The 22,208-nt window shown below is 45.6% G+C and overlaps 1 protein-coding gene across 6 annotated transcripts in view; it reads left to right on the top strand.

The window, feature by feature from the left end:
• Positions 1-22,208, top strand: part of HECTD4 (HECT domain E3 ubiquitin protein ligase 4) — a 115,243-nt gene that overhangs the window by 65,465 nt on the left and 27,570 nt on the right. For 3 of the 6 annotated variants that reach the window (XM_083511405.1, XM_083511404.1, XM_083511403.1), the window contains exons 33-52: positions 109-255; positions 1,800-1,984; positions 2,888-3,041; positions 5,159-5,439; positions 6,504-6,693; positions 6,778-6,859; positions 7,096-7,298; positions 8,282-8,417; positions 11,777-11,959; positions 12,188-12,358; positions 13,105-13,274; positions 14,513-14,628; positions 16,028-16,131; positions 16,352-16,513; positions 16,655-16,803; positions 17,544-17,623; positions 17,730-17,893; positions 18,922-19,159; positions 20,958-21,094; positions 21,923-22,049. In XM_083511405.1, coding sequence (XP_083367531.1) covers positions 109-255; positions 1,800-1,984; positions 2,888-3,041; positions 5,159-5,439; positions 6,504-6,693; positions 6,778-6,859; positions 7,096-7,298; positions 8,282-8,417; positions 11,777-11,959; positions 12,188-12,358; positions 13,105-13,274; positions 14,513-14,628; positions 16,028-16,131; positions 16,352-16,513; positions 16,655-16,803; positions 17,544-17,623; positions 17,730-17,893; positions 18,922-19,159; positions 20,958-21,094; positions 21,923-22,049 — 3,179 coding nt within the window. Of the gene's footprint in view, positions 1-108; positions 256-1,799; positions 1,985-2,887; positions 3,042-5,158; positions 5,440-6,503; positions 6,694-6,777; positions 6,860-7,095; positions 7,299-8,281; positions 8,418-11,776; positions 11,960-12,187; positions 12,359-13,104; positions 13,275-14,512; positions 14,629-16,027; positions 16,132-16,330; positions 16,514-16,654; positions 16,804-17,543; positions 17,624-17,729; positions 17,894-18,921; positions 19,160-20,957; positions 21,095-21,922; positions 22,050-22,208 lie in introns of all 6 variants that reach the window. The other 3 variants (XM_083511402.1, XM_083511401.1, XM_083511400.1) reach the window with 1 other exon arrangement.

Here is a 22,208-nt window from a genome sequence, read left to right as displayed (position 1 = left end):
CCTTCTATCTTACATCGCACCTCACACTTGCATCCTCCAGGGATTTGGAGCAGTTTATGTTTTTGAAAAGTCTGTTTTAATAGGGCCTGACTGTTTAACTTCCCACAGAATTGAAGAACTCACCTGCGGTGGGATGGTGGAGCAAGTTCAGGAAGCCTTTGGGGAGACCATGACCTCTGTGGTGGCACTCTGCGCTCGGTACCCCATTGCGTGTGCAAACAGCATTGGCCTGCTGTGCACCATACCATACACCAGGTAGGCATGTTCCACCGTGGGAGAGCTTGTGAGCAGAGTATCCTGTTACATGAGGAAATCTGTCCAAAATTAAGCTTTACCAATAACCTGCAATTGTTCATGGGAAGCATTTTTAAAAATGGTTGGTGATGCCTCCCTCACCTTTCTGTGTTCCTTTTCTGGTTGCACTGCTGCTGTTTTGTTATGCCACCCCTTCCCCCACCGCTGGAATTTTGTCCTCACAAACTGAGTTTGCCCCCAGTCTCATTTTGAATTACTGGTAGTATTTTTATCAGGTGCAGTTGTGCTAATAAAAAGTTAGATAAGTAAATACAAATTGATTTCATCAGTGCTGCTGACCAGGAGGGAATGATTACAGTGGTACCTTGGGTTACATACGCTTCAGGTTACAGACTCAGCTAACCCAGAAATATTACCTCAGGTTAAGAACTTTGCCTCAGGATAAGAACAGAAATCGGGCTCCAGCAGTGCGGCGGCGGCAGCAGGAGGCCCCATTAGCTAAAGTGGTGCTTCAGGTTAAGAACAGCTTCAGGTTAAGAACGGACCTCCGGAACGAATTAAGTACTTAACCCTAGGTACCACTGTATAGGAAATGCTTAAAGGGCCAATTTCAGTAATGTCTCTCTGAAATCAGCCCTTTAATTGGTTATTATGGGATGGGCGTATAATTCAGTGGTAGAACACATGCTTTGCACACAAAAGGTCCCAGATTCAATCACCAGCGTATTCAGGTAGTGAAGGGAAAAAGTCCTGTTTTGACGTAGCTCCCCAGGTTTCCAATCAGTGTCAATGTAATTGAGCTGGACGGAACAATTGTCTGACTACTGGTATATGGCATAAAGGTCTCCCCATTTTGATGCAGTTTAGAGCAGTTCCTGATTCTTCCAGATACCAGCCCTTTAGTTCTCTCCCCACCCCCAACTAGTTCTTTTCTGACCTGGTTGAAGAAGAAACTAATCAAGGGGGACTGGGAGAAATAGAAACTGCTTTAAACCACACCAAACAGGGAGACACTGACACTTTTTTAAAGCACCAAGTCCCACTGAACTGAAAGGAATTTACCTCTGAATAAACATATTAGAATCTTGCCTATGAGAATAGGCATGCTGGAATTATTATGGGGAATATGGGAACATACATTAAATGCTATGTAGAACTGTAGCCGTAATTCAGTTTCTAGATGCTTGTGGAAGAGCAATGCCTTAGTAGCTCTAAAGAGCCCCAGTGTGAAAAGGGCTAGAGCAACTTCACATTGTACTGAGAATGCCAAGGCAGCCCGTATCAGTTTTTATGTCCAAATTTGCCTATAGATAGTTAAAGATCTTGCTCTTCTTTTTGGCCATAGCTTTACCATGGGACTCAGCATTCAGAATATAATTAGAACAATGAAAATAGTTAAGCACAAGACACCATGGTATTATAGACAGCAGCAAAGCAGGAAATGAGATTGACAGACGCTGTATATTTGTTGTGTGGTTTCAACTTGGGCGTGTATTAAGAGGGCTAAAATGTTACTGTCACCCCACTGTCGTGGTTCTGGGCAGGAGTGAAGAGAAGTGCCTGGTGCGGAGTGGCCTCGTCCAGCTGATGGATCGCTTGTGCAGTTTAAGCAGCCAGACCGAATCCAGCTCCAATGAGAAGCAAACAAAGAAGCAGAAAGTGGCCACCATGGCTTGGGCTGCATTCCAAGTGCTAGCCAACCGTTGTGTCGAATGGGAGAAAGAGGAAGGTAGGAGGGGCTTGCAGGCCTGGCCCTGGTTATGTGAACTAAGATGCTTGACAACATATTTGTGCAGTAAAGAGATATGGAAGCTTTTGGTTGAACTGATTGCTCAGTGGCAATAAACTTAGTGTAAAACTCCCCTGGCTCCTTTTTGCTTCATTGTCCATCTACACTCTCATTTTCCAATGCTGCAGCTCTCTTAAAGCAGACATGGCCAAACTTGGCCCTCCAGCTGTTCTGGGACTACAGTTCCCATCATCCCTGACCACTGGTCCTGTTAGCAAGGGATGATGGAAGTTGTAGTCCCAAAACAGCTGGAGGGCCAACTTTGGCCATGCCTGTAAAACATCTCATCCCTTTTTGCAGTTCTTCACTTTTTCAAGTTTCTGACTCTTCAACTTTTTCAGACTAGTTTCTAGACTGGCTTGTGTACAGCATTATCACTTCCCACCTCACTTCCTTTTAGCTAATCAGGATATAGACTCTCTTATGCTTATTTTTCTCCTTGGCTGCCAGACTCTGAACTTTTGACATTCCTGTGCACAACCTCCTGAGCAAAACATCCTATTATACTTCTAATTCTCCTGTGGACTTTTGACTTTCCTATGCAGGAGAGCATCTAAATCAAAAGCAACCATCTTCTAACTCAGGTTTTACAACCCCAAACCCAACAAAAATGTCTAAAAGGCCCACTCAGGACTATACTGCCTTTTTTGTTGTTTTTATGCTGCTGTACACCACCTGATATTTTATGAGTGGGTGGTTTTGAATACTTTTATAAATCAATAAATGTTTCTACAACCTCCAATCTACATTTTTCATTATAGGTGTTCTGCTTTTTCTAATAGCTTTTCGGTGTGTTTTAGTTGGATCTCATCAACTATGATCCCACTTATATTCCTTTTGCAGGTGGATCAACTGAGGCTGTGCATTCAGGTTTGGCTCGCCAGGTCTCCAGTCTCTTAACCAACCACCTGGCACGTGCCACAGAGTGCTGTGGCAACCAGGCAGCTGGGAATGATGCCCTGCAGGATGTGCTCAGTCTCCTGAATGACCTGTCTAGGTACGGCCGAATTCTTGCTCTCTGGATCACACTTTAGACTAGAATGAACTCATTTTAGTAATGTTGGTGGCAGAGCTTTGGAGTAAAAAACAAACAAAAACTATTGAAATTTTTGAGTGAATCAAGTATATTTGAGCAGCTTGATATGCTATGCTACTGGACCAAAATCCATTTGGGTGGCAGAACACCCACAGTTTCCTGTAGCACATTTTCTTCTTAGTATGTTGTGTCATTAATGTAAATAGGAAGATTAATTTGAGTTGACTCTGCAATCTTCTTGTGTCCCTTGAATTTTGTGGGAAGTCATTGGGAAGGTTTTGTTGTTTAAAATGACTCGGCCAATTTCAATGCCTTTTATTTTGTCCAAAGCTGTGTTGTTGTGAGAGATGTCCTCCTGCCTTTGTCCATGGAAAGTGGAAAAGGTTGCCTTGTAATTTGGCTCCCAAAGGGTCATTTTAAACAAAAAGCCAAACAAACCCACTGTTAATCCCAGCAATAGCTGAAACACATCCTAAATAAATGGTTACAGTTCACAATCGTTCCTGATTGAAGATGCATTGCTTCTAGTCTCTTTAGCTCTGTTTCTACTCTCCAGTTGAGAAATCACTTAGAACAATTTTGACAGGCTTGGAACCCAAGTTGTATAGAACATCCTGTTTTCACCTGATTTTGTTTCAAGACTGTGTGTGTGTGTGTGTGTGTGTGTGTGTGTGTATCTTTATTTGCATCAGCCATTGGCCATAGCAATAAAGCAACAACACAATATACAAAGAATAGAAATAAAAAGTCAGTTATATAAAATACCGTATTTTTCGCACCATAGGACGCACTTTTTCCCCTCCAAAAATGAAGGGGAAATGTGTGTGCGTCCTATGGTGCGAATGCAGGCTTTCACTGAAGCCTGGAGAGTGAGAGGGGTCGGTGCGCACCGACCCCTCACGCTCTCCAGGCTTCACACACCTCTCCGCAAGCAGCGGGAGCGCTCCCGCTGCTTGCGGAGAGCTGCCAGCATGCCAAAGCCTGCGCGCGCTGAGAGCAGCGCGCCCAGGCTTCGCGCACCTCTCTGCAAGCAGCGGGAGCGGTCCCGCTGCTTGCGGGGAGCTGCCAGCATGCCGAAGCCTGCGCGCGCTGAGAGCAGCGCGCCCAGGCTTCGCGCACCTCTCTGCAAGCAGCAGGAGCGGTCCCGCTGCTTGCGGGGAGCTGCCAGCATGCCGAAGCCTGCGCGCGCTGAGAGCAGCGCGCCCAGGCTTCGCGCACCTCTCCGCAAGCAGCAGGAGCGGTCCCGCTGCTTGCGGGGAGCTGCCAGCATGCCGAAGCCTGCGCGCGCTGAGAGCAGCGCGCCCAGGCTTCGCGCACCTCTCTGCAAGCAGCAGGAGCGGTCCCGCTGCTTGCGGGGAGCTGCCAGCATGCCGAAGCCTGCGCGCGCTGAGAGCAGCGCGCCCAGGCTTCGCGCACCTCTCCGCAAGCAGCGGGAGCGCTCCCGCGGCTTGCAGAGAGCTGCCTGTTTGGGGGCTGGGGTCGGGGGAAGCTCGAGCTTCCCCCGCCCCAGCCCCGCACCTGGGGGGGGGGAATAATTTTTTCCCTTTATTTCCCCCCAAAAAAACTGGGTGCGCCCTATGGTCCGGTGCGCCCTATGGTGCGAAAAATACGGTACATTTTAAGGTTTTGAATCAATAGTCAAATGGATCTTATTCTAATTGCCCCAGCTAAAAACCTTGCAACCTTTGCTGTCACCTGCTCATCTTGATCTGCGAAGAGAAAGGACACTGTGGCAGTGGCTGGGCGACCTGGAATGGACAATAAAAGAGGGGTGATAACCTTATTCCTCAAGTCTTTATAAAGCGTGCAAGCCAGAAGGGCATGTGCCACCAATTTGGTACTTCCATCTCCACAGAGACATAAGCGTTTTTCGTGTGGAATCTGTTGGAATCGTCCCTCAAGTATAGCCGAGGGCAATACATTCAATCTTGCGAGAGAAAAAGGCATCTATACTTTAGAATTGCTAGGTTATGCAGATAGGGTGCCAGAGAGTTGAAAAGGGTAGGTGCTAGATAGACAGACAGACAGATCTTTTTTAAAAAATGCATTCAAAGCTGTTGGTGTTTGTTTTCTTTCAGGAGTCACATTGGCAAAGCAATCCTAAGCCAACCAGCCTGTGTATCCAAGCTTCTCTCTCTGCTCTTGGACCAGCGTCCCTCTCCAAAGCTGGTCCTCATCATCCTTCAACTCTGCCGTGCTGCTCTTCCACTCATGAGTGTTGAGGACTGTGGGAATGTCGAATTGCCACCCTGGAGTTACTCTGTGCCCTCCCTGAACAGTGAGCAGGATGACCCCAGTGACCCAGCTTCTAAAATTGCCTCCCTGCTCTTAGCAAAACTGGCTGATTACGTGGTACCAGGTGGGGAATGCTCAAGATCTTGAGAAACTAATCATTGTTGCATGAGAATTCAGGGAGCATCTTTCACTTTTGTGATCCTCCTTTTATAACAGCTTGGAAACCTCCACAAAACGTTACAGGGGTGGGTCACAGAAGCACGTTGCCTCAGTGCTTCCATTGTCTGCCCTGATCTCCCATAGCCTTTTGGGGGGTCTGGACCAGCAGATGCTACAAGCCACTTCCACCCCTATGTTCCAGCTCAGCCTTTAAGGTTGCCTTGGAGTCTTGTCTCAAGCCTCCCATATATGTGCTTAGCTTGGACCTCAAGGCTTTTCAGAGAGATGCTCCCAGTAGCTGGACCACAAATCTGGGCTTTTCTTCCCCAGAGAACCTCTATTGCTCAAATTGTAAGTCTCAGTCTGCACATGCAATATCCTTAGGACAGGACAGGACCATTTCATGCTGCAAGTTTGTTCTCCAGTGCAGTGGATCTTAAGACGCCACCATGAAATGATTTTCCTGCAGACAGAAATGCCATTTTTGAATGTTCTTTGAAGTAAAAACCATGTGCCAGGAAAAACTAGCAAGGCTTTCTTTTCCCTCTTCCATTGCTCTGTGGTTTAACTTAGCAAAAGATCAGAACTGGGAAAGGAGTCTCAGGAGCTAGCTAAACTTCTCAAAACTTAGATGTTTTTGTCTGACCTAGGCGATTGTGGAGAGTTGGTGTTAACCCGTTAGTGTCTCAATATTCCTGTTTGCAGTTTAAAGTATTACAGTCCAAGCGGGACTCTCCCATCACGTTTTGCTGCATATGCATATCTATAGACCAAGCCTACACCCATTGGAATCAGTGTGAGACATTTTTTTCCAAACTGACCTTTGGAAGCCTGAGATACTTCAGGATTAGGACAATAGATGGTCTCAGCATTGTAGCTAGGAGTTATGTGATTAGCTTGTCCATTCTTGTAGCTTGGTATAGGGCAAACTATGAATTGAATTAAATTTCTTTAGTGTTTGTATACTACCAGAAAAGGTATAGAATGTGTTTACAGCTATTGCTTAAAGCTTGTTTTCCTCGCTTGCAGGATGTCAGACGGTTCTTTCTCCAACTGCTTCTGAACCTGATACTTCATTGACAAAAGCCAGCCCAAAAGGTTCCCTTAAAGGAGACAAAGATCCAGGAGAAGAGAGTGAGGCTGTGGATGGCAAACTTTCCATTTTTATACATAAGCGGGAAGACCAGTCATCTCATGAAGTGCTTCAGCCATTGCTGAGGTAATTTGAGCTCTGTAGAACGCAGTTAAGAAATCTGGATGCCGCAGCCAACATTTATTCTGTGTTTTATCCTTCCCTTTGTAGTAGCTCAGAAGGTCGGCCATTTCGCCTTGGAACAGGAGCCAATATGGAGAAGGTGGTTAAGATGGATCGAGATATGACCAAAGTAAGGGCAAAATAAATTAATTGGGTGAATAGCTTAATCTGCTTTGCAAAAGTGAAAATAATAATTACATTTTTTTCCCCAGCAAGAAGATGTGGCTTGCCAATTGATGCTTTTGTAGTTAGCCTGCAGGACTAGAAAAAGAGGGATTTCTAGTGATAGTTAGCCTTAGGGTAAATGGCATTGGCCTGTTCATTCCAAATACTGTGTGAGTTGCAAAAGAGCTGTTTCTTTTTCAGAGTGGTTGCTGCGAAGTGATCACGGAGGAAGCAGCTGCTGCTTTGCGGAAGGCCACCAAGTGGGCACAGTCCGGATTGATCGTGAGCGTGGGGCCACCGGTAGAAACGGTCAGTCCCGAAAGCACTAGTGGCCTGTCAACTGGGGACAAAAAGAAAACAGCACAAATCTCCATTTGCAGGGAGCGGAACTCAGAGCTTGCCAGGTACAGAATCTCTGCTGGTGTCCAGAATACCCTGATGTAGAGTGGAAGTGGAATGTACTCTTCTACCCTAGGTTTAAGTGGGGACAGGCATATATCTATGTTGCTTAGACATGGTCACAAAGAGGTGGACATAGGACTTTTCTACTCTCCCTGTTTGCTCAAACTCTGCTAGGAAGAAACTTAAATATTCTTGTAATTTCTCCAAACTGGTTTTAAGTACATCCCATTTCAGCATTTTCTCAAAAGTGCATGCTGTTGCTGCTTTCGTCTTATGGCTTTATCAGCTGCTGAGTCACTAAACAAGGTATTTCTCACTTTTATCCACTAGTCCTTTTTATCAACTTACAAGGTTTTTCTCCTCTTCATTTTTTTCCAAGCACCAAGGTCTCATACACAGTCATCTTCTTTGTAAGTCAAAGGTCTTAACAGCCATAATCTCGGCCACACAATTGGTTTGTCTAATCAAAGGTCACTCTGACCCCTGGTTAGCTCCCCTGTAGACCAGAGGTAGGAAACCTCTTTCAGGCTGTGTGGGCCACAATCCGTTGTGGGCAGTCTTCCAGAGGCTGCATCCCAGTGGTGGTCGGGGCCACAGGCAAAAGTGGATGGTCTTGCCTTTGTACAGTGCATCATATTCTACCCACACAAAAGTTGAAGGTTTCTGATTTGCTTTATGTTTCTGACATGCACACCCATGTCTCCATCCTTTATCCAGGAAAGCGTTATCACGGTTCAAGGACACTTTCCTGCCAGAAAAAGGCAACGGAGGGGCTAATGGAGTAGGGCTGGTAAAATGTGGGGCCAGGCAGAGAGGCCTTGAGGGTTCTGCTTGAGGTTCTGCTGCAGGCAAAGATGACATGGAGCCAGATCTTTCCACTACTGTCATCCACTTGGTTTCACCCACACTTGCTAATCAAAGAGTTATTTGGGCCTGGCAGGGGTGGATTAGCAACTTACAGCCCACCATTCATTTTTCTCAACAGAACCGACCCTGTGAGGCCCTTCATCAGTGGCCATGTAGCAAACAGCATGGCGGCAGAGGTGATTGCTTTGCTCCACAGCTTGCTCATGGCACCAGAATCCAATGCAGCTCAGATATGGACAACCACAGCTGAAAAAGTAAGTCAGGGAAGGATCCTTAGCTTCTTGGGTGTGAACATGAAAGTTGGGGAGTCACTTGCCCAAACTGCAACACGAGCTTCTTCTGTAAGCATAAAAAGTCACCTAGAATTCAGTCAGAAGACAGCAATTATGCAAAGGTAGGGCCTACCACAAAATATTGGAGTGAATCCAGTATCAAAAATACTACAAGTTGTCAAAGGCTGAAATTGACCAGTTCTCCACACCCCTACCCCTGTCCTTGTTTTCCATTTGCTTTTCCTAGCCAAGCCCCTTTATAGAAAAATAAAAGCTTATACCAAGAACAAACTTAGTTGGTCTCTAAGGTGCTACTGGACAATTTTTTTATTTTATATATATATATATATATATATGCTTTCGTAGATTTTCACGGGTACAGGAATGCAGGTTTTGGTGTCTTCGGGTGTCTTCCCGTGTAAGAGTTGGGGTGTCTAGGCGACGTTTCGACGAGGTCTCACTCGTCATCTTCAGGCTGGTGCTTTCGGCTTCTTGTTACTGGAACAGAGCAGGATCTCAGTGTTTGAGTTCCTATAAATACTGTTGAGGGGGTGTGGTGTATAGCCTCCAACGTTCTGGGCAGAGAGGAAGTTCCCAGGTTAGTGTGCCTTTTCTTCTTTTGTTCCTTAATTACTTGAGGGATATCTTGAGTGATTTCTTGAGTGATATTCTGAGTACCACTTAGGTGGGTCATTAAGTGTGGATTAGTTGCTAAAGCTTTCGTGTCTTGACCTCTTGAGCTTGTGAAGAGTTTTTCTGAGAAGATGGCTGTACTGCACTTAGTTGTGCTCTGGCTTGGCTTCGTGTATAGGGGCGAGCTGTGGTTTTGTGCCCTGTGCCAGCCAGATCTGTGTAGGGATTGCAGGGGGGTGCAGCATCCGGAGGTGCCACTATGGTTTGGCTACTGGATGGTGTCTGTAATTTATCTGTGGAGAGGGTCTGGGTTTGGGTCTGGTGTGGTTGATTGGTGATGGCGTTCTGTGTGCCTCTGGTTCTGGTGTCGGTTTTTGTGGGGAGGGCTAATTTCCAGATGTCTGGCAGGCGGGACGTGTCGTTGTGATGAACACATCGGACTACCAAGCAAAACTATCAAATCTACTCCAAGACCCTACCTACCAACCTATAAAAACAGATCCCACCACCTATCTGGAAAAAACCACCAAATCCAAAATAAAAGCCTCTCCTATCAGTGAAGAAATCCAGCTAAGAATCATCCCCAGAGAAAAATCATCCAGATGCCCCAAACTCTACGGTCTCCCCAAGATACACAAAGAAGGAACACCACTCAGACCAATAGTCAGCTCCATAGGCTCACCTCTACAAAATCTCGCTAAATTTCTCGCTAAGCAACTTCAGCCCTATGCAGAATCCATCGCTTCACACGTTACTAACTCCTTCCAGTTCATAGAAACAATAAAGAAGCAAAACCTACATCCCGATGACCTACTTGTGAGCTTCGATGTTGTATCTCTCTTCACACAAGTGCCCATTAATGAAGCCTTGACAGCCATTCAAAACAAATACAATCCCCCCGAATACATCCTGGACCTGACCAACCACTGCCTAACCAACACGTACTTCATCCACAATGGACAATGATACAAACAGATAGAAGGAGCACCTATGGGATCACCCCTCTCACCGGTCATCGCAAATTTGTACATGGAACACTTTGAAACCAATGCTTTAGACAAGTCAGAACACAAACCCAAACTTTGGCTCAGATATGTTGACGACACCTTTGTAATTTGGCCACACGGGAAAGAAAAACTAGATAGCTTCCTCACACATCTCAACAGCCTACACCCCAAAATACAATTCACTATGGAAATAGAAGCCAACAACCAACTTCCCTTCCTTGACGTCCTAATCTACAAAAAACCCGATGGCTCCCTAGGACACACTATCTACCGGAAAAAAACACACACCAACCGCTACTTACATGCACAATCACACCACCACCCTGCACAAATAAACTCCGTAGCCAAGACTCTCATCTCCAGAACCAAACGCCTGGCTGACAAAGACCACTTGACAACTGAGTTACAGAATCTCTCAAATGTGTTAATCGCCAATGGATACCAGCAAAACAGGGTTACGAAGCTAATCCAAAAAGAAACACCCCCCAAAAACCAAGACACAGAAGAAAACAATGGCATGGCCCTCCTTCCTTATATCAAGGGCACTACAGATAAAATTAGCAAAATCCTCCATAAACACAATATCAAAACAGCCTTTTGCACCAACCAAAAAATAGCCAATATCCTCAGAAACCCCAAAGATAAAATCCAGTTGGAAAACCAAGGGGTCTATGAAATACCCTGCAAAGTCTGCCCAGCCACGTACATTGGACAAACAAACAGACGAATAAATGCACGTATCGCAGAACACAAGAATGCCGTCAAAAAAGAAGAAAAAACTTCCTCTCTTTTCCAACACATGAAAGAAACAGGACACGAAATTAATTTTGCAGATTCCAAATTGCTCTTTAACATGGAACATCACCACAAGAGAATAATCATGGAAGCCATCGAGATAGAGAAACACCCTCACAACATGAACAAGCGTGACGACACGTCCCGCCTGCCAGACATCTGGAAATTAGCCCTCCCCACAAAAACCGACACCAGAACCAGAGGCACACAGAACGCCATCACCAATCAACCACACCAGACCCAAACCCAGACCCTCTCCACAGATAAATTACAGACACCATCCAGTAGCCAAACCATAGTGGCACCTCCGGATGCTGCACCCCCCTGCAATCCCTACACAGATCTGGCTGGCACAGGGCACAAAACCACAGCTCGCCCCTATACACGAAGCCAAGCCAGAGCACAACTAAGTGCAGTACAGCCATCTTCTCAGAAAAACTCTTCACAAGCTCAAGAGGTCAAGACACGAAAGCTTTAGCAACTAATCCACACTTAATGACCCACCTAAGTGGTACTCAGAATATCACTCAAGAAATCACTCAAGATATCCCTCAAGTAATTAAGGAACAAAAGAAGAAAAGGCACACTAACCTGGGAACTTCCTCTCTGCCCAGAACGTTGGAGGCTATACACCACACCCCCTCAACAGTATTTATAGGAACTCAAACACTGAGATCCTGCTCTGTTCCAGTAACAAGAAGCCGAAAGCACCAGCCTGAAGATGACGAGTGAGACCTCGTCGAAACGTCGCCTAGACACCCCAACTCTTACACGGGAAGACACCCGAAGACACCAAAACCTGCATATATATATATATATATATATATATATATATATATATATATATATATATATATATATATGAGAAAAATAAAATTTGTGTGTGTTTCTCCCATACTCCCTCAGGTCCTTTCGCGTGCTCTGATGTATATTCCTCAGCTGGGAAAATATGCAGAAAGCATCCTGGAGAATGGCAGCAGCAGCGGAAGGAAACTCGCCAAACTTCAAAGGATCGCTCGCCAGGCAGTCGCTGCTCTTTGCGCTCTTGGTGGCTTCAAAGAGACGATCAAAATTGGCTCTGAAGTGCAGGTGACTGGCCGTGCGCCCTTTAATTCCTCACCCCACCCTCTGTTCTGCAAATCAGTGGCAAAGCTTCTGTTTGAGGATATAAAACCCTGCCATTCTTTCTGTTATGGCTGCCATGTTTCTCTGTGCCGTGTGCTAGGTTTATTACTTCATCCATAGCAGTGAATTATTTATAGCCCCAGATAAGTCTAACCTTCATTCCTGACTGTTCCCTCTTTCTCTTTTCAATAGGTTTTGGGTAGGGGAATAGCAGGAAGCGTTGGCGTGGTGGCATCTATTAATGAACAGGAAGGTATAGCAACGGTCAAATTTCCGCCTACCAGTATAGACTGTAGAAAGACCTCCCAAGCATCAGACATTTTAACTATTCCATTATCTAGGCTCTGTGTTCCAAGATCAGAGGTAAGGTCATTTTAAAATCCAACGCTGAGCGTAATACTTCAACCGTGTAAATAAGCCAACAAAAGTTGCTGGCCTGCAGTTTTATTTTATTACCCTGCTATAGAGACCAGTAGCTTCAAGAGAAGCCTTCTCATCTGTGGTCACCATGGGAACATAGGAAACTAGCCTCAGTTAGTTGTGGATTTGTAATTGCTTCATACCAAGTGGGCTGGGGGAGAAAGGATAGGCTTCCCTTCCTCTGTGGCCAGCACAGAACCAGTGTGGGATGCTGGAGGTGGGACAGAGATGCATTCGTTTTCTGCTAGCCCTCTTACTTCCCTGCATGAGATTATTTGTCACATATAGCTACTGGGTGAGTTGTTGCATGCAAGGCTATAGGACTGAATTGTCAAATTCAAGCTGCAGTTTAAAATCTGAGCAGCTTTTTAGAGGGGGCACTTCATGAGCGGGTGGTTGTTGTTGTTGTTGTTGTTGTTGTTGTTTTGAAAAGCTGACATGGGACAGTTTGGGCATTCTGTAAAGAAGGCAGTTTGAAAGTTTTATTCCAGTGATATGTAATGGAAATCATTGAGCTTTTGTGGCTATCTTGCCATTTTCTTCTTGGTTTGTTACTTTTTAAACCGTGCAATGTGTTTTTGTGACGATGTAATAATGAGGCTATATAACTCCAGGTAATTCCCTCATTTCCCAGAAACTAACAACTTGAATTTAACTTTTTACCGTGCCCCCTCCTCCACCACCACCAGGCATTGCCTCTCCATAAACTGTCCATTACTGAGAAGGTAGTACAGGCAGTCCAGTCCATGTTGCTTCCTCAGGAGGGAAGTCTCTCTATTCATACCTCACTTCCTGCAACAGGAGATGGCTCAACTCCAGTAATGGCAGTGGTCCGACTCCTTGCTGAAATTAGAACCAGGTGAGTGGTGGCGGTTCTGGCAGTGGTTGAGCTGTGGCTGGGAGGCAGGTACCACGAAGGGCTGGGTGCTTTGCTAGGTGGGTTGAAACTGTAGGGTTGCCATATTTTGAAGAGCAGAAAAGAGGACATAAATGCAGACTTCTACTTTTAACTATGGATCACTATGATGCCTCTACCCATGAAAAAGAGGACATGTCCTGGAAAAAGAGGGCTTATGGCACCTCAGAAGTGAAGTGGATACGGGGTGAAGACAGATAGAGAAGACAGAGCTCATGGTGAATCTGATGAACTTCACTCTGCCTATTTATTATTAAAAGTGTAAAATGAACACTTAGTAATTGATTCATTACTTTATTAATTGTAAGTTCCTTGGGATAGACATTTGCCTAGAAAGCAGCCTACAATATTTTAAATTTTATATAGAATATTATAGCAAAGAAGGGCAAAGCTGCTCCATGGCGACATTGCAGAGGGCAGCCCGTCAGTATCATGGATAGGAGGCTTCCTATTGTAGAACCAGATTTTTTGGAGCTCTGGCCTAGAGAGGAAAAGTGTATCTCAGCTGTGCACCGCTCTACGTTATGTCTGTCTTCACCCTTTATTCAGCAAACAGCAAACGTATCCACTGGATACAGTGCATGGCTATACTGAAAGGACTTGTGCCACTTTCAGGCAACCTGTTCATTGAGCATTTATTCTGATTTTTTTTGCATAAAGTTTGCAAGGAGGGTAACAACTGTATGCAGGCAACGACTGATTTACATGCATCCAATTGACATTTGACAGCGCATACTCGCAACATGGCAACCTGGAGGTTGCCGGAAAAGGAGGCAGAGCATATCAGGGTGGGGTAGGCTTATGCTCCCTCTGCTGATGTACGCGGGGGTCAGGAATATTTTCCCCAGCCTAATCGGTTGTTGCCTGTGTTGAGCATTTGTTCTGATTTGTTTGCAGGAAGGTTTTTATTACGTTGCGTCAACTATTGTTATCTCATGCTTTCTATTGCCTTTTCCCACCACTTTTTTTTATCACAAAAAGCCCAGTGAGACCTAATGAACAACGAAAACCAGTAGTCCTAACTAGCAGGCAATGGAGTATTTCCCCCAAGACACTTGTTTCTGCCAGCAACACAGAAGGCATCTGCCAGCAATCCAATGTGTGTAATCTCGTGTATGTTCTGGCAGGATTTTTCAATCCTTGTTGTCCTTTTTGTCTCCTCCTCTGCCCTGTCTCCCAAGAGCATGCCTGGTGATGGCACAGTTGCTGGAGGATAGCTCCTTCTGTGAAGAATTCATCCAGCAGTGTCCAGCTGCTGTGGAAGTCCTTAACCTCGTTGCCCAGGAATGCAGCCCTGGTAGGAACTCCATCTTGCTTAATGCAGCAATGAGCTTGGCCCATATTTAAGATACAGTGTGTGTTTTTGCTGTGGCTTGTGCCCACAGTTTTATTGAAATAAGGTTGGCAACTAGGTTTGACCAGTCTGGAGCAGGGCAAGTGGCTACATCCTCACCCCAGAAGTGGTCCTACTTACTTACTTACTTACTTACATCTGACAGCTGTGCGATCTGTTCTGAAGGGAGAAAAAAAGGAAGCATTTCTCAGTTTCTCTTTCCTACAGCCAGATGGAGCTTAAAGGGTTCACTTTACCCCCCTGAAGAGCATGATAGCCCAACTAGCTGCCATCTGGAAGCCAGTTTGAGTCCATAAGCTACCAGTAGCTCACTGCTGAAAAATGTTATTAGTCATCTACTGTGACTGGGATGCGGGTGGCACTGTGGGTTAAACGACAGAGCCTAATACTTGCCGATCAGAAGGTCGGCGGTTCGAATCCCCGCGACGGGGTGAGCTCCCGTTGCTCGGTCCCTGCTCATGCCAACCTAGCAGTTCGAAAGCACGTCAAAGTGCAAGCAGATAAATAGGTACCACTCCGGCGGGAAGGTAAACGGCGTTTCTGTGCGCTGCTCTGGTTCGCCAGAAGTGGCTTAGTCATGCTGGCCCCATGACCCGGAAGCTGTACGCCGGCTCCCTCAGCCAATAAAGCGAGATGAGCGCCGCAACCCCAGAGTCGGCCACGACTGGACCTCATGGTCAGGGGTCCCTTTACCTTTACCATCTACTGCGAAAGGGGCAGAAGTATAATCTAACTGGGGAGCCCATGTTGTATATTGGCTAGAGTATCAGCCTTGAAGCTCACTGGATGGTCTTGGCTCAGTTTCTTACTGAGAGGTTGTGAAGGTGAAATGGAGTTTTTGGTACAACCCACATTTGCCATCCTGAGCTCCTTGAAGGAAAGACAGGATTAAACTAATACAGTGGTATCTCAGTTTACGAACGTAATCCGTTCTGGAAGTCGGTTCTTAAACCGAAACCGTTCTTGAACTGAGGCACACTTTCCGTGATGAGGCCTTCCACCGCTGGTGCCCTTCCACTGTTCGACTTCTGTTCTTAGACCGAGGTAAAGTTCACAAACTGGGACACTACTTCCGGTTTTGTGGAGCTTGTAAACTGAATAGTTTGTAAACAGGGCTGTTCTTAAACTGAGGTACCACTGTATGAATAGACAGCTGAAACAACATATCACAATCTGACTTCGCTAGTTAGCAAGTCTTTTGCTAATTCTACCTTGGAGGTCTTTGAGATCACACTCAGAGGTTAAAAATATGGTTTAGGAGGACTCCGTGAAGTGAATGGCCCCATTCTCATCTTAAGGTCTGACTGGCACATTGTTGCTGGCTTTGTTTGTAATCTTCTAGGGGAGCGGCTCCTCGTTGTAGAAGTGCAGTGTGAAAGGTTAAGGATGCTGTATCGTGACAGCGCTCGCCCCCCACCGCCACCTCTCCAGGCAGACCGAAGGCAGGTAAATATATAAGCAGAGGCTTAGCCTGCCTCCTCCTTGAACTGTTTTGGTGCCTGAAGAAGGCAGATGATGAGCTAGTATTACAGCATAAAATGTCCATTTGTATATCTGTTCATGAATGTCTCCTGCTAAGTGTGCTTTGGAGTTTGCAGGCAAAAAAACCAGTTTACACATTGCAGTTATGTATAATTAAATGCAGGCCCTTCTCTTCTTGGTTCAGCCCAAGGAAGTCACCTGGAATCCTTCTAGGGTCTTCCCACCTGTGCGAGCCTGTATGTTCTCCTCACATCTTACAGCCGTGACTTTCCTTGCGGATCCCAGTGCCGGTGGAGGGCTGCCTCGTGGCACCTTCATTTACGCCACATCACCAGTTCCGGTACAGGTGAGAACTCGTGATGGGTATAGTTGCCTCTTCACCTGTCTTCAAGCATGCACAAATACTGATTCAGAAGGTGCTGGGGAGTGCCTTTTATTCTGGGTTAATCCCTGGATGGTCGTGTGTGTGCTTTGCTCCTTTCTCCAGGCACCATCCTTCTATTGGGAGATTGAGATAGTGTCCTACGGAGATACAGATGATGACACAGGGCCGATTGTTTCGTTTGGCTTTGCCACGGAAGCAGAAAAGCGTGATGGAGCGTGGACCAACCCCGTGGGCACCTGCCTCTTCCACAAGTAGGTTGTAGGTTACTGTGAAGCTGTATCAGTATCTAGTGTCGGATATCTTAAGGAACTCATGATCAGGCAGCCTTTATTTCTGTTATGAGGGTCCCAGAATGAGACCAGCGAGGTGGGTGTTGGTGTTCTGTGTAACTTCCTTCCGTAATCTGCCCCAGGTATTGAGCGCAAGCCCATTTACATCCATTTACATTTGTATGCCCTTTGATGCTCCACAAAAGATCTGATTGTTTTTTGCTATCTCAGTATGGTAACAACTGGCATGCGGGTGGCTCTGTGGGTTAAATCACAGAGCCTACGGCTTGCTGATCAGAAGGTCAGCGGTTTGAATCCCCGCGACGGGGTGAGCTCCCGTTGCTCGGTCGCTGCTCCTGCCCACCTAGCAGTTCGAAAGCACATCATGTGCAAGTAGATAAATGGGGACTGCTCCGACGGGAAGGTAAATGGTGTTTCCGTGCGCTGCTCTGGTTTGCCAGAAGCGGCTTAGTCATGCTGGCCACATGACCCGGAAGCTGTACTCCGGCTCCCTCAGCCAATAAAGTGAGATGAGTGCCACAACCCCAGAGTCAGCCATGACTGGACCTAATGGTCAGGGGTCCCTTTACCTTTACGGTAACAATTGAGCATGGTCTTGTTGAAATTTACTTTTAGGGACTTAATATTCCTAGTGCTCAAGTGAAATATTAAGTGAATTGTTTCTCCAGCTAATGCTTCACCCTTTCTTCACATGGTTTCAGCAATGGAAGGGCTGTTCATTACAACGGTTCCAGTTTGCTGCAGTGGAAAAGTGTGAGACTGGATGTGACCCTCTCTCCTGGTATGTCAGCTATGCTTAACCTGCAAGCATCTTATGAGAGCCACATCAGGAGTGGCAGAGGGATAGAAACAACCTTTTTCCTTTTAACCCTTTTCTTTCCCCCTAGGTGATGTTGCAGGCATTGGCTGGGAAAGGGCAGAAGGCACCCCTCCTCCTCCAGGGCAGCCAGCCAAAGGCCGGGTGTATTTTACATACTGCGGACTGCGGTTGGGGCCATATCTGGAGGATGTGTCTGGGGGAATGTGGCCTGTCGTCCACATCCAGAAGAAGGCAGGTTAAACACCCTCTGTATCTCCCAGCTAGAGTTCACCAGAGCTTGGCCCCAGATCCTATTCTTAAATCCAGGCCTTTGAATATGTGGAGCAAAAATTATGGCAAACCCCCCTGTTCTTGTGCAGAGTACCTTTCTCCATTTCTCTATTATGTAATCATAACCAGCCCACACACATCTAAGGGAAGAAATGAAATGTTTTTACACATCTTGTTGTATTTTAGGTTGTTTTCGCCTTGTTTTTGATGTTCACTTTTCAAAGTTCTGTTTTGAAAAAATATACTAATAACTATAATAATAATAATATAACAATAACAACAGCAATAATGAAAAATAATCCAATTCTCCATACTCCCTGACAATTGCTCATGTTTGCTGGGGTTGATGGGAGTTGGAGTCAGATAACATCTGAATGGCACCACATTAGCTACCCCTATCCTGGCACTGATGTGTTTGTTCTGTAGAGAAAAGTTCTTTTTGTGGTTAGAGAGATCTATAAATAAGTTTCCATAAGGCTTGGCATTGGATTCCCAGCAACAGATTCAGGAGCTTGCCCCTTTTAACCTGGCTGTTCAGATCTTCCTTTCTTAGACGGACTACTGCTCTAGTAGCTTGCTTTAATGTCCTCTCTTGGCTTCATCTGGATCTCTTCTTGTTACTTTATATGCATTATTAAAATTATTTAATTGTATCCTGATTTAGGGGTCCAGCAGAATTGAGAAGCTGGCTAGAAATAACCCAAATAATTAGATATAGAGTTCAATATTCAATATTATTAATAGCACAGTGGAGTATCTTTTCATGTTTCCTTTTTCTAATACTAATTTCCTTTTGGGACAACAACTGCGTTATTAGTAATACCATTTTTTAAAAAATGCTTCTTGGGTTATTGTGCAACAGAAACCGTAGTTCCCAGAAGTATTTAGTAAGCCCAACACAACCCTCTGTTGCCAGAGTACAGCAAAGAGCGTAAGACTGAAAGCGGTCTCAAGTTGACCCCTTCTGCTTTGCTTCCGTCCCCTTGCAGAACACCAAAGTCCGAGCCAATTTTGGGTCTCGTCAGTTTGCCTACGCAGAAGGCCAAGCTCACCGAAACGCCGCCGACCTCTGCATCGACCTCGCAGAAGAAATCAGTGCCAACTTTGAAGCATTGCCTTTTGCCATGGCTTCCGATAGCGATAACGATGCAGGCACCAGCACCGCCTCCGACCCAGGGACTCATGGGCCACCTTGCCGGATTGCCGCTGTGGCCACAGCTCAGCAGCGTAAGGAGAGCAGCTCCCCTCTAGTAGCAAAACAGGCTAGGCGTGCCAGTGGAGGGTGACTGGAGTTCTGACAGCAACTGACATTTAAGTGCATGCAACTCTAGTACCTCGGGTTACATACGCTTCAGGTTACAGGCTCTGCTAACCCAGAAATATTACCTCGGGTTAAGAACTTTGCTTCAGGATGAGAACAGAAATCGTGCGGCTGTGGCAGCAGGAGGTCCCATTAGCTAAAGTGGTGCTTCAGGTTAAGAACAGTTTCAGGTTAAGAACGGACCTCTGGAATGAATTAAGTACTTAATCCGAAGTACCACTGTATTATTATTACTATTACTTCTTGAATACCTTAATTTGGAAAGGAATCAAAAAAAATTTCTTGTTAGTTTTTATGATGGCCCTAGGATGTAGGCCATGAACATTCGGCCTTTGCAAATGAGGATCTGAAATGCAAGGCGTAGCTACATTGTAGACCTGACCCAGTTTAAGTGTCATGACTTGTCTTGCACCACTTATGAACTCTGGGAATTGTATTTCCATAAGAATTTTCGGATCTTTAGCAGAGAAGCCCACAGTTCCTTAGATGTTGGCATGATATTTTGATTGCAACTGTGCTGTATCTTAAGTTGGAGCAGGGAGTTATACCAGTTTCAATGTTACAAGGTATATTAGCCATTTCTAAACTGTAATCTAGAGTCAGTTTTACTCTTGATCCTCCGTTGATTCCCCCCAGTGTTGTAAAAGTCACACACTTTATGTTGTTCCTTTCAAAACTTTGCTGCTGGCAGCCTGCAGAGTGTTACCTTCCAGGTGGCTTTTGTCTCCTATCGTGGTTCTAACCCCCCTTTTGAGAATCACTTAGATTATTGGCAATCAAAATGATATTTCCCCCTTAGCCAGTAGGGAGAAGCTGTAGTTCAGTGACAGAGCACACAATATGCATGCAGAATGTCTCAGATTTCTGGTAAAATAGGGCTGCCATAGGTCTGGATTTCAAAGGCAGTAATGACATCTGGGGGTAATTTCCAAAATGTGGCGATTTGTCCTGTTTTTTAGGCAATCATAAATCACTTTTTTGGGGAGGGTCCTTAAAAAAAAAAACTTTGGGGGTTTCCTGGTTTTTACTTTTTGAAATATGGCAACCCAAGGTAAGAAAAGAGACTAGTTGGATCAAATGAAAGGCCTATCTTGTCCATCATCCTGTTTTCCAAAGGAGATGCCTCAAAGACAGGCATAGGCAAACTCAGCCCTCCAGATGTTTTGAGACTACAATTCCCATCATCCCTGACCACTGGTCCTGTTAGCTAGGGATGATGGGAGTTGTAGTCCCAAAACAACTGGAGGGCCGAGTTTGCCTATGCCTGCTTTAAGAAGTCCACAAGCAAGGCTTTCAGGCTTCCCAAGGGCATCTGGTTGGTCCTCTCCCACTGCTGCCGCCTAGTGAATGGTGTTCACAGGTTTGCTACCTCTGCTCCTGGAGGCAACTTCTAGCCATCACAACTTGGAGCTACTGGTGGCATTAACAAGACTGGGAAGTCTTTTCCTTCCCCAAGACCCTGGAGAGATGCTGCCAGCCAGAGTCAGCAACACTGGGGCAGATAGGCCAATTAGCCTGATTCCATGTAGGGCAGCTTCATATGTATGTACCCATTTGCAGCCTCCCATTGTTGTGACAAAAGCACTATCAGGAAGCTTTCATCTAAACTAAGGGTCATGTTGCATTCATCAAATTTGTTGATTGGCACAACTTTCTCTCCCTCTCTCTCTCTCCCTCCCCCCCCGACTTCTTGCTTGATTACAGAATATGACAGTGACACTTCTTGCCATTATAAGATGGAACTCAGCTATGAAAACTTCATCACATCGGGCCCTGAGCCTCACCCTCCTCCCATTGCAGATGATGAAAGTGATGATGAAGACGATGATGACATCCCAAGGGTAAGCAGAATGCAATGGGGTTCTTACATGCTCAGCTGCTTTTTATTTCAGACTTTCAACATTAACAATAACAAATTTCAACTCACTTCAAATGCTTGCTTCTGGGTGTTCTGGCATCACAGAGCTTCTACATTGCCTCTTTTGTAGACCTCTCAAACTGGTTGTCCATATCCATGCAACCCATACTGGATCTCATATGCGCATCTCCTTGACAGCATCACATGGTTCCATGCTAAGCAGGTTCCAGATTCCACCCGAATGACGGATTGAAAATAACACGAACAAACGTAGTAGCTTAGGAAGGAAGAGTTTGTCAGGGCAGTCTCCACCTGGTACTTTGTCTCTCTGCCCACCAGTTCCCACATTTACAGATTAGTGTAGCTGCCAGCTGCCTCACTAAATGGATTCCCTCTACTCCTCAGCTTCAATTAGCATCGCCTTTCTTTCTTCGCTTGCCTTCTTATAGATGCTTCCTGCACTCACCCCATAACAGAATTCTGTATTTTTCTGCAAATCTATAGATCCCTGCCCTTTTCTAAATGCCATGATTCACGCAAGGAGGGATCAGAGCAAAACTTGGATATACTGTAGATACTCTTGTTTTTCAACACTGCAGTTTGCATGATGTGCATTTTCTTGGATTTTTATGTGTGTGTGTTGAGGTGGGAGGCATACCTCTGGGTTAATTAAGATGTTTTGCATTTAAAAGCTCTCAGTCTTTTTTAGACCTCTTGAGAGCTGCTGCTTGTCGGGATAAATATTCCGTGGCTGGGTGGACTGATGTCCCTCCCTCAATCTGATATGGACATGCTTGGCTTCCCTTGGCAGGAGGATCACTATGCCTTGCTAGTGAAAGCCTGGGAGACCAAAGTATTCCCTACAATTAGAAGGCGGTTCCGCAATGAAGCAGAGAGGAAGTCTGGCTTGGATCAAATTAAAGGAGCTTTGCAGCTGGGTAAGTCCACCAGAAGCATTTCTCTTCTGAATTTAGCACCAATTTCCAGGCCCCTTTGTTAATTCCCACACTGGCAAACCTTTGCTCTTGTGTTTATTCCTCTGCTTCAATACAAAGCTGTTGTTGTTTAGTCATGTCCGACTCTTTGTGACCCCATGG

Source organism: Podarcis liolepis (assembly GCF_965112155.1).
Source record: "Podarcis liolepis genome assembly, chromosome: 7".
Classification (NCBI taxonomy): domain Eukaryota; kingdom Metazoa; phylum Chordata; class Lepidosauria; order Squamata; family Lacertidae; genus Podarcis; species Podarcis liolepis.
This window is presented reverse-complemented; position numbering and strand designations above follow the sequence as displayed.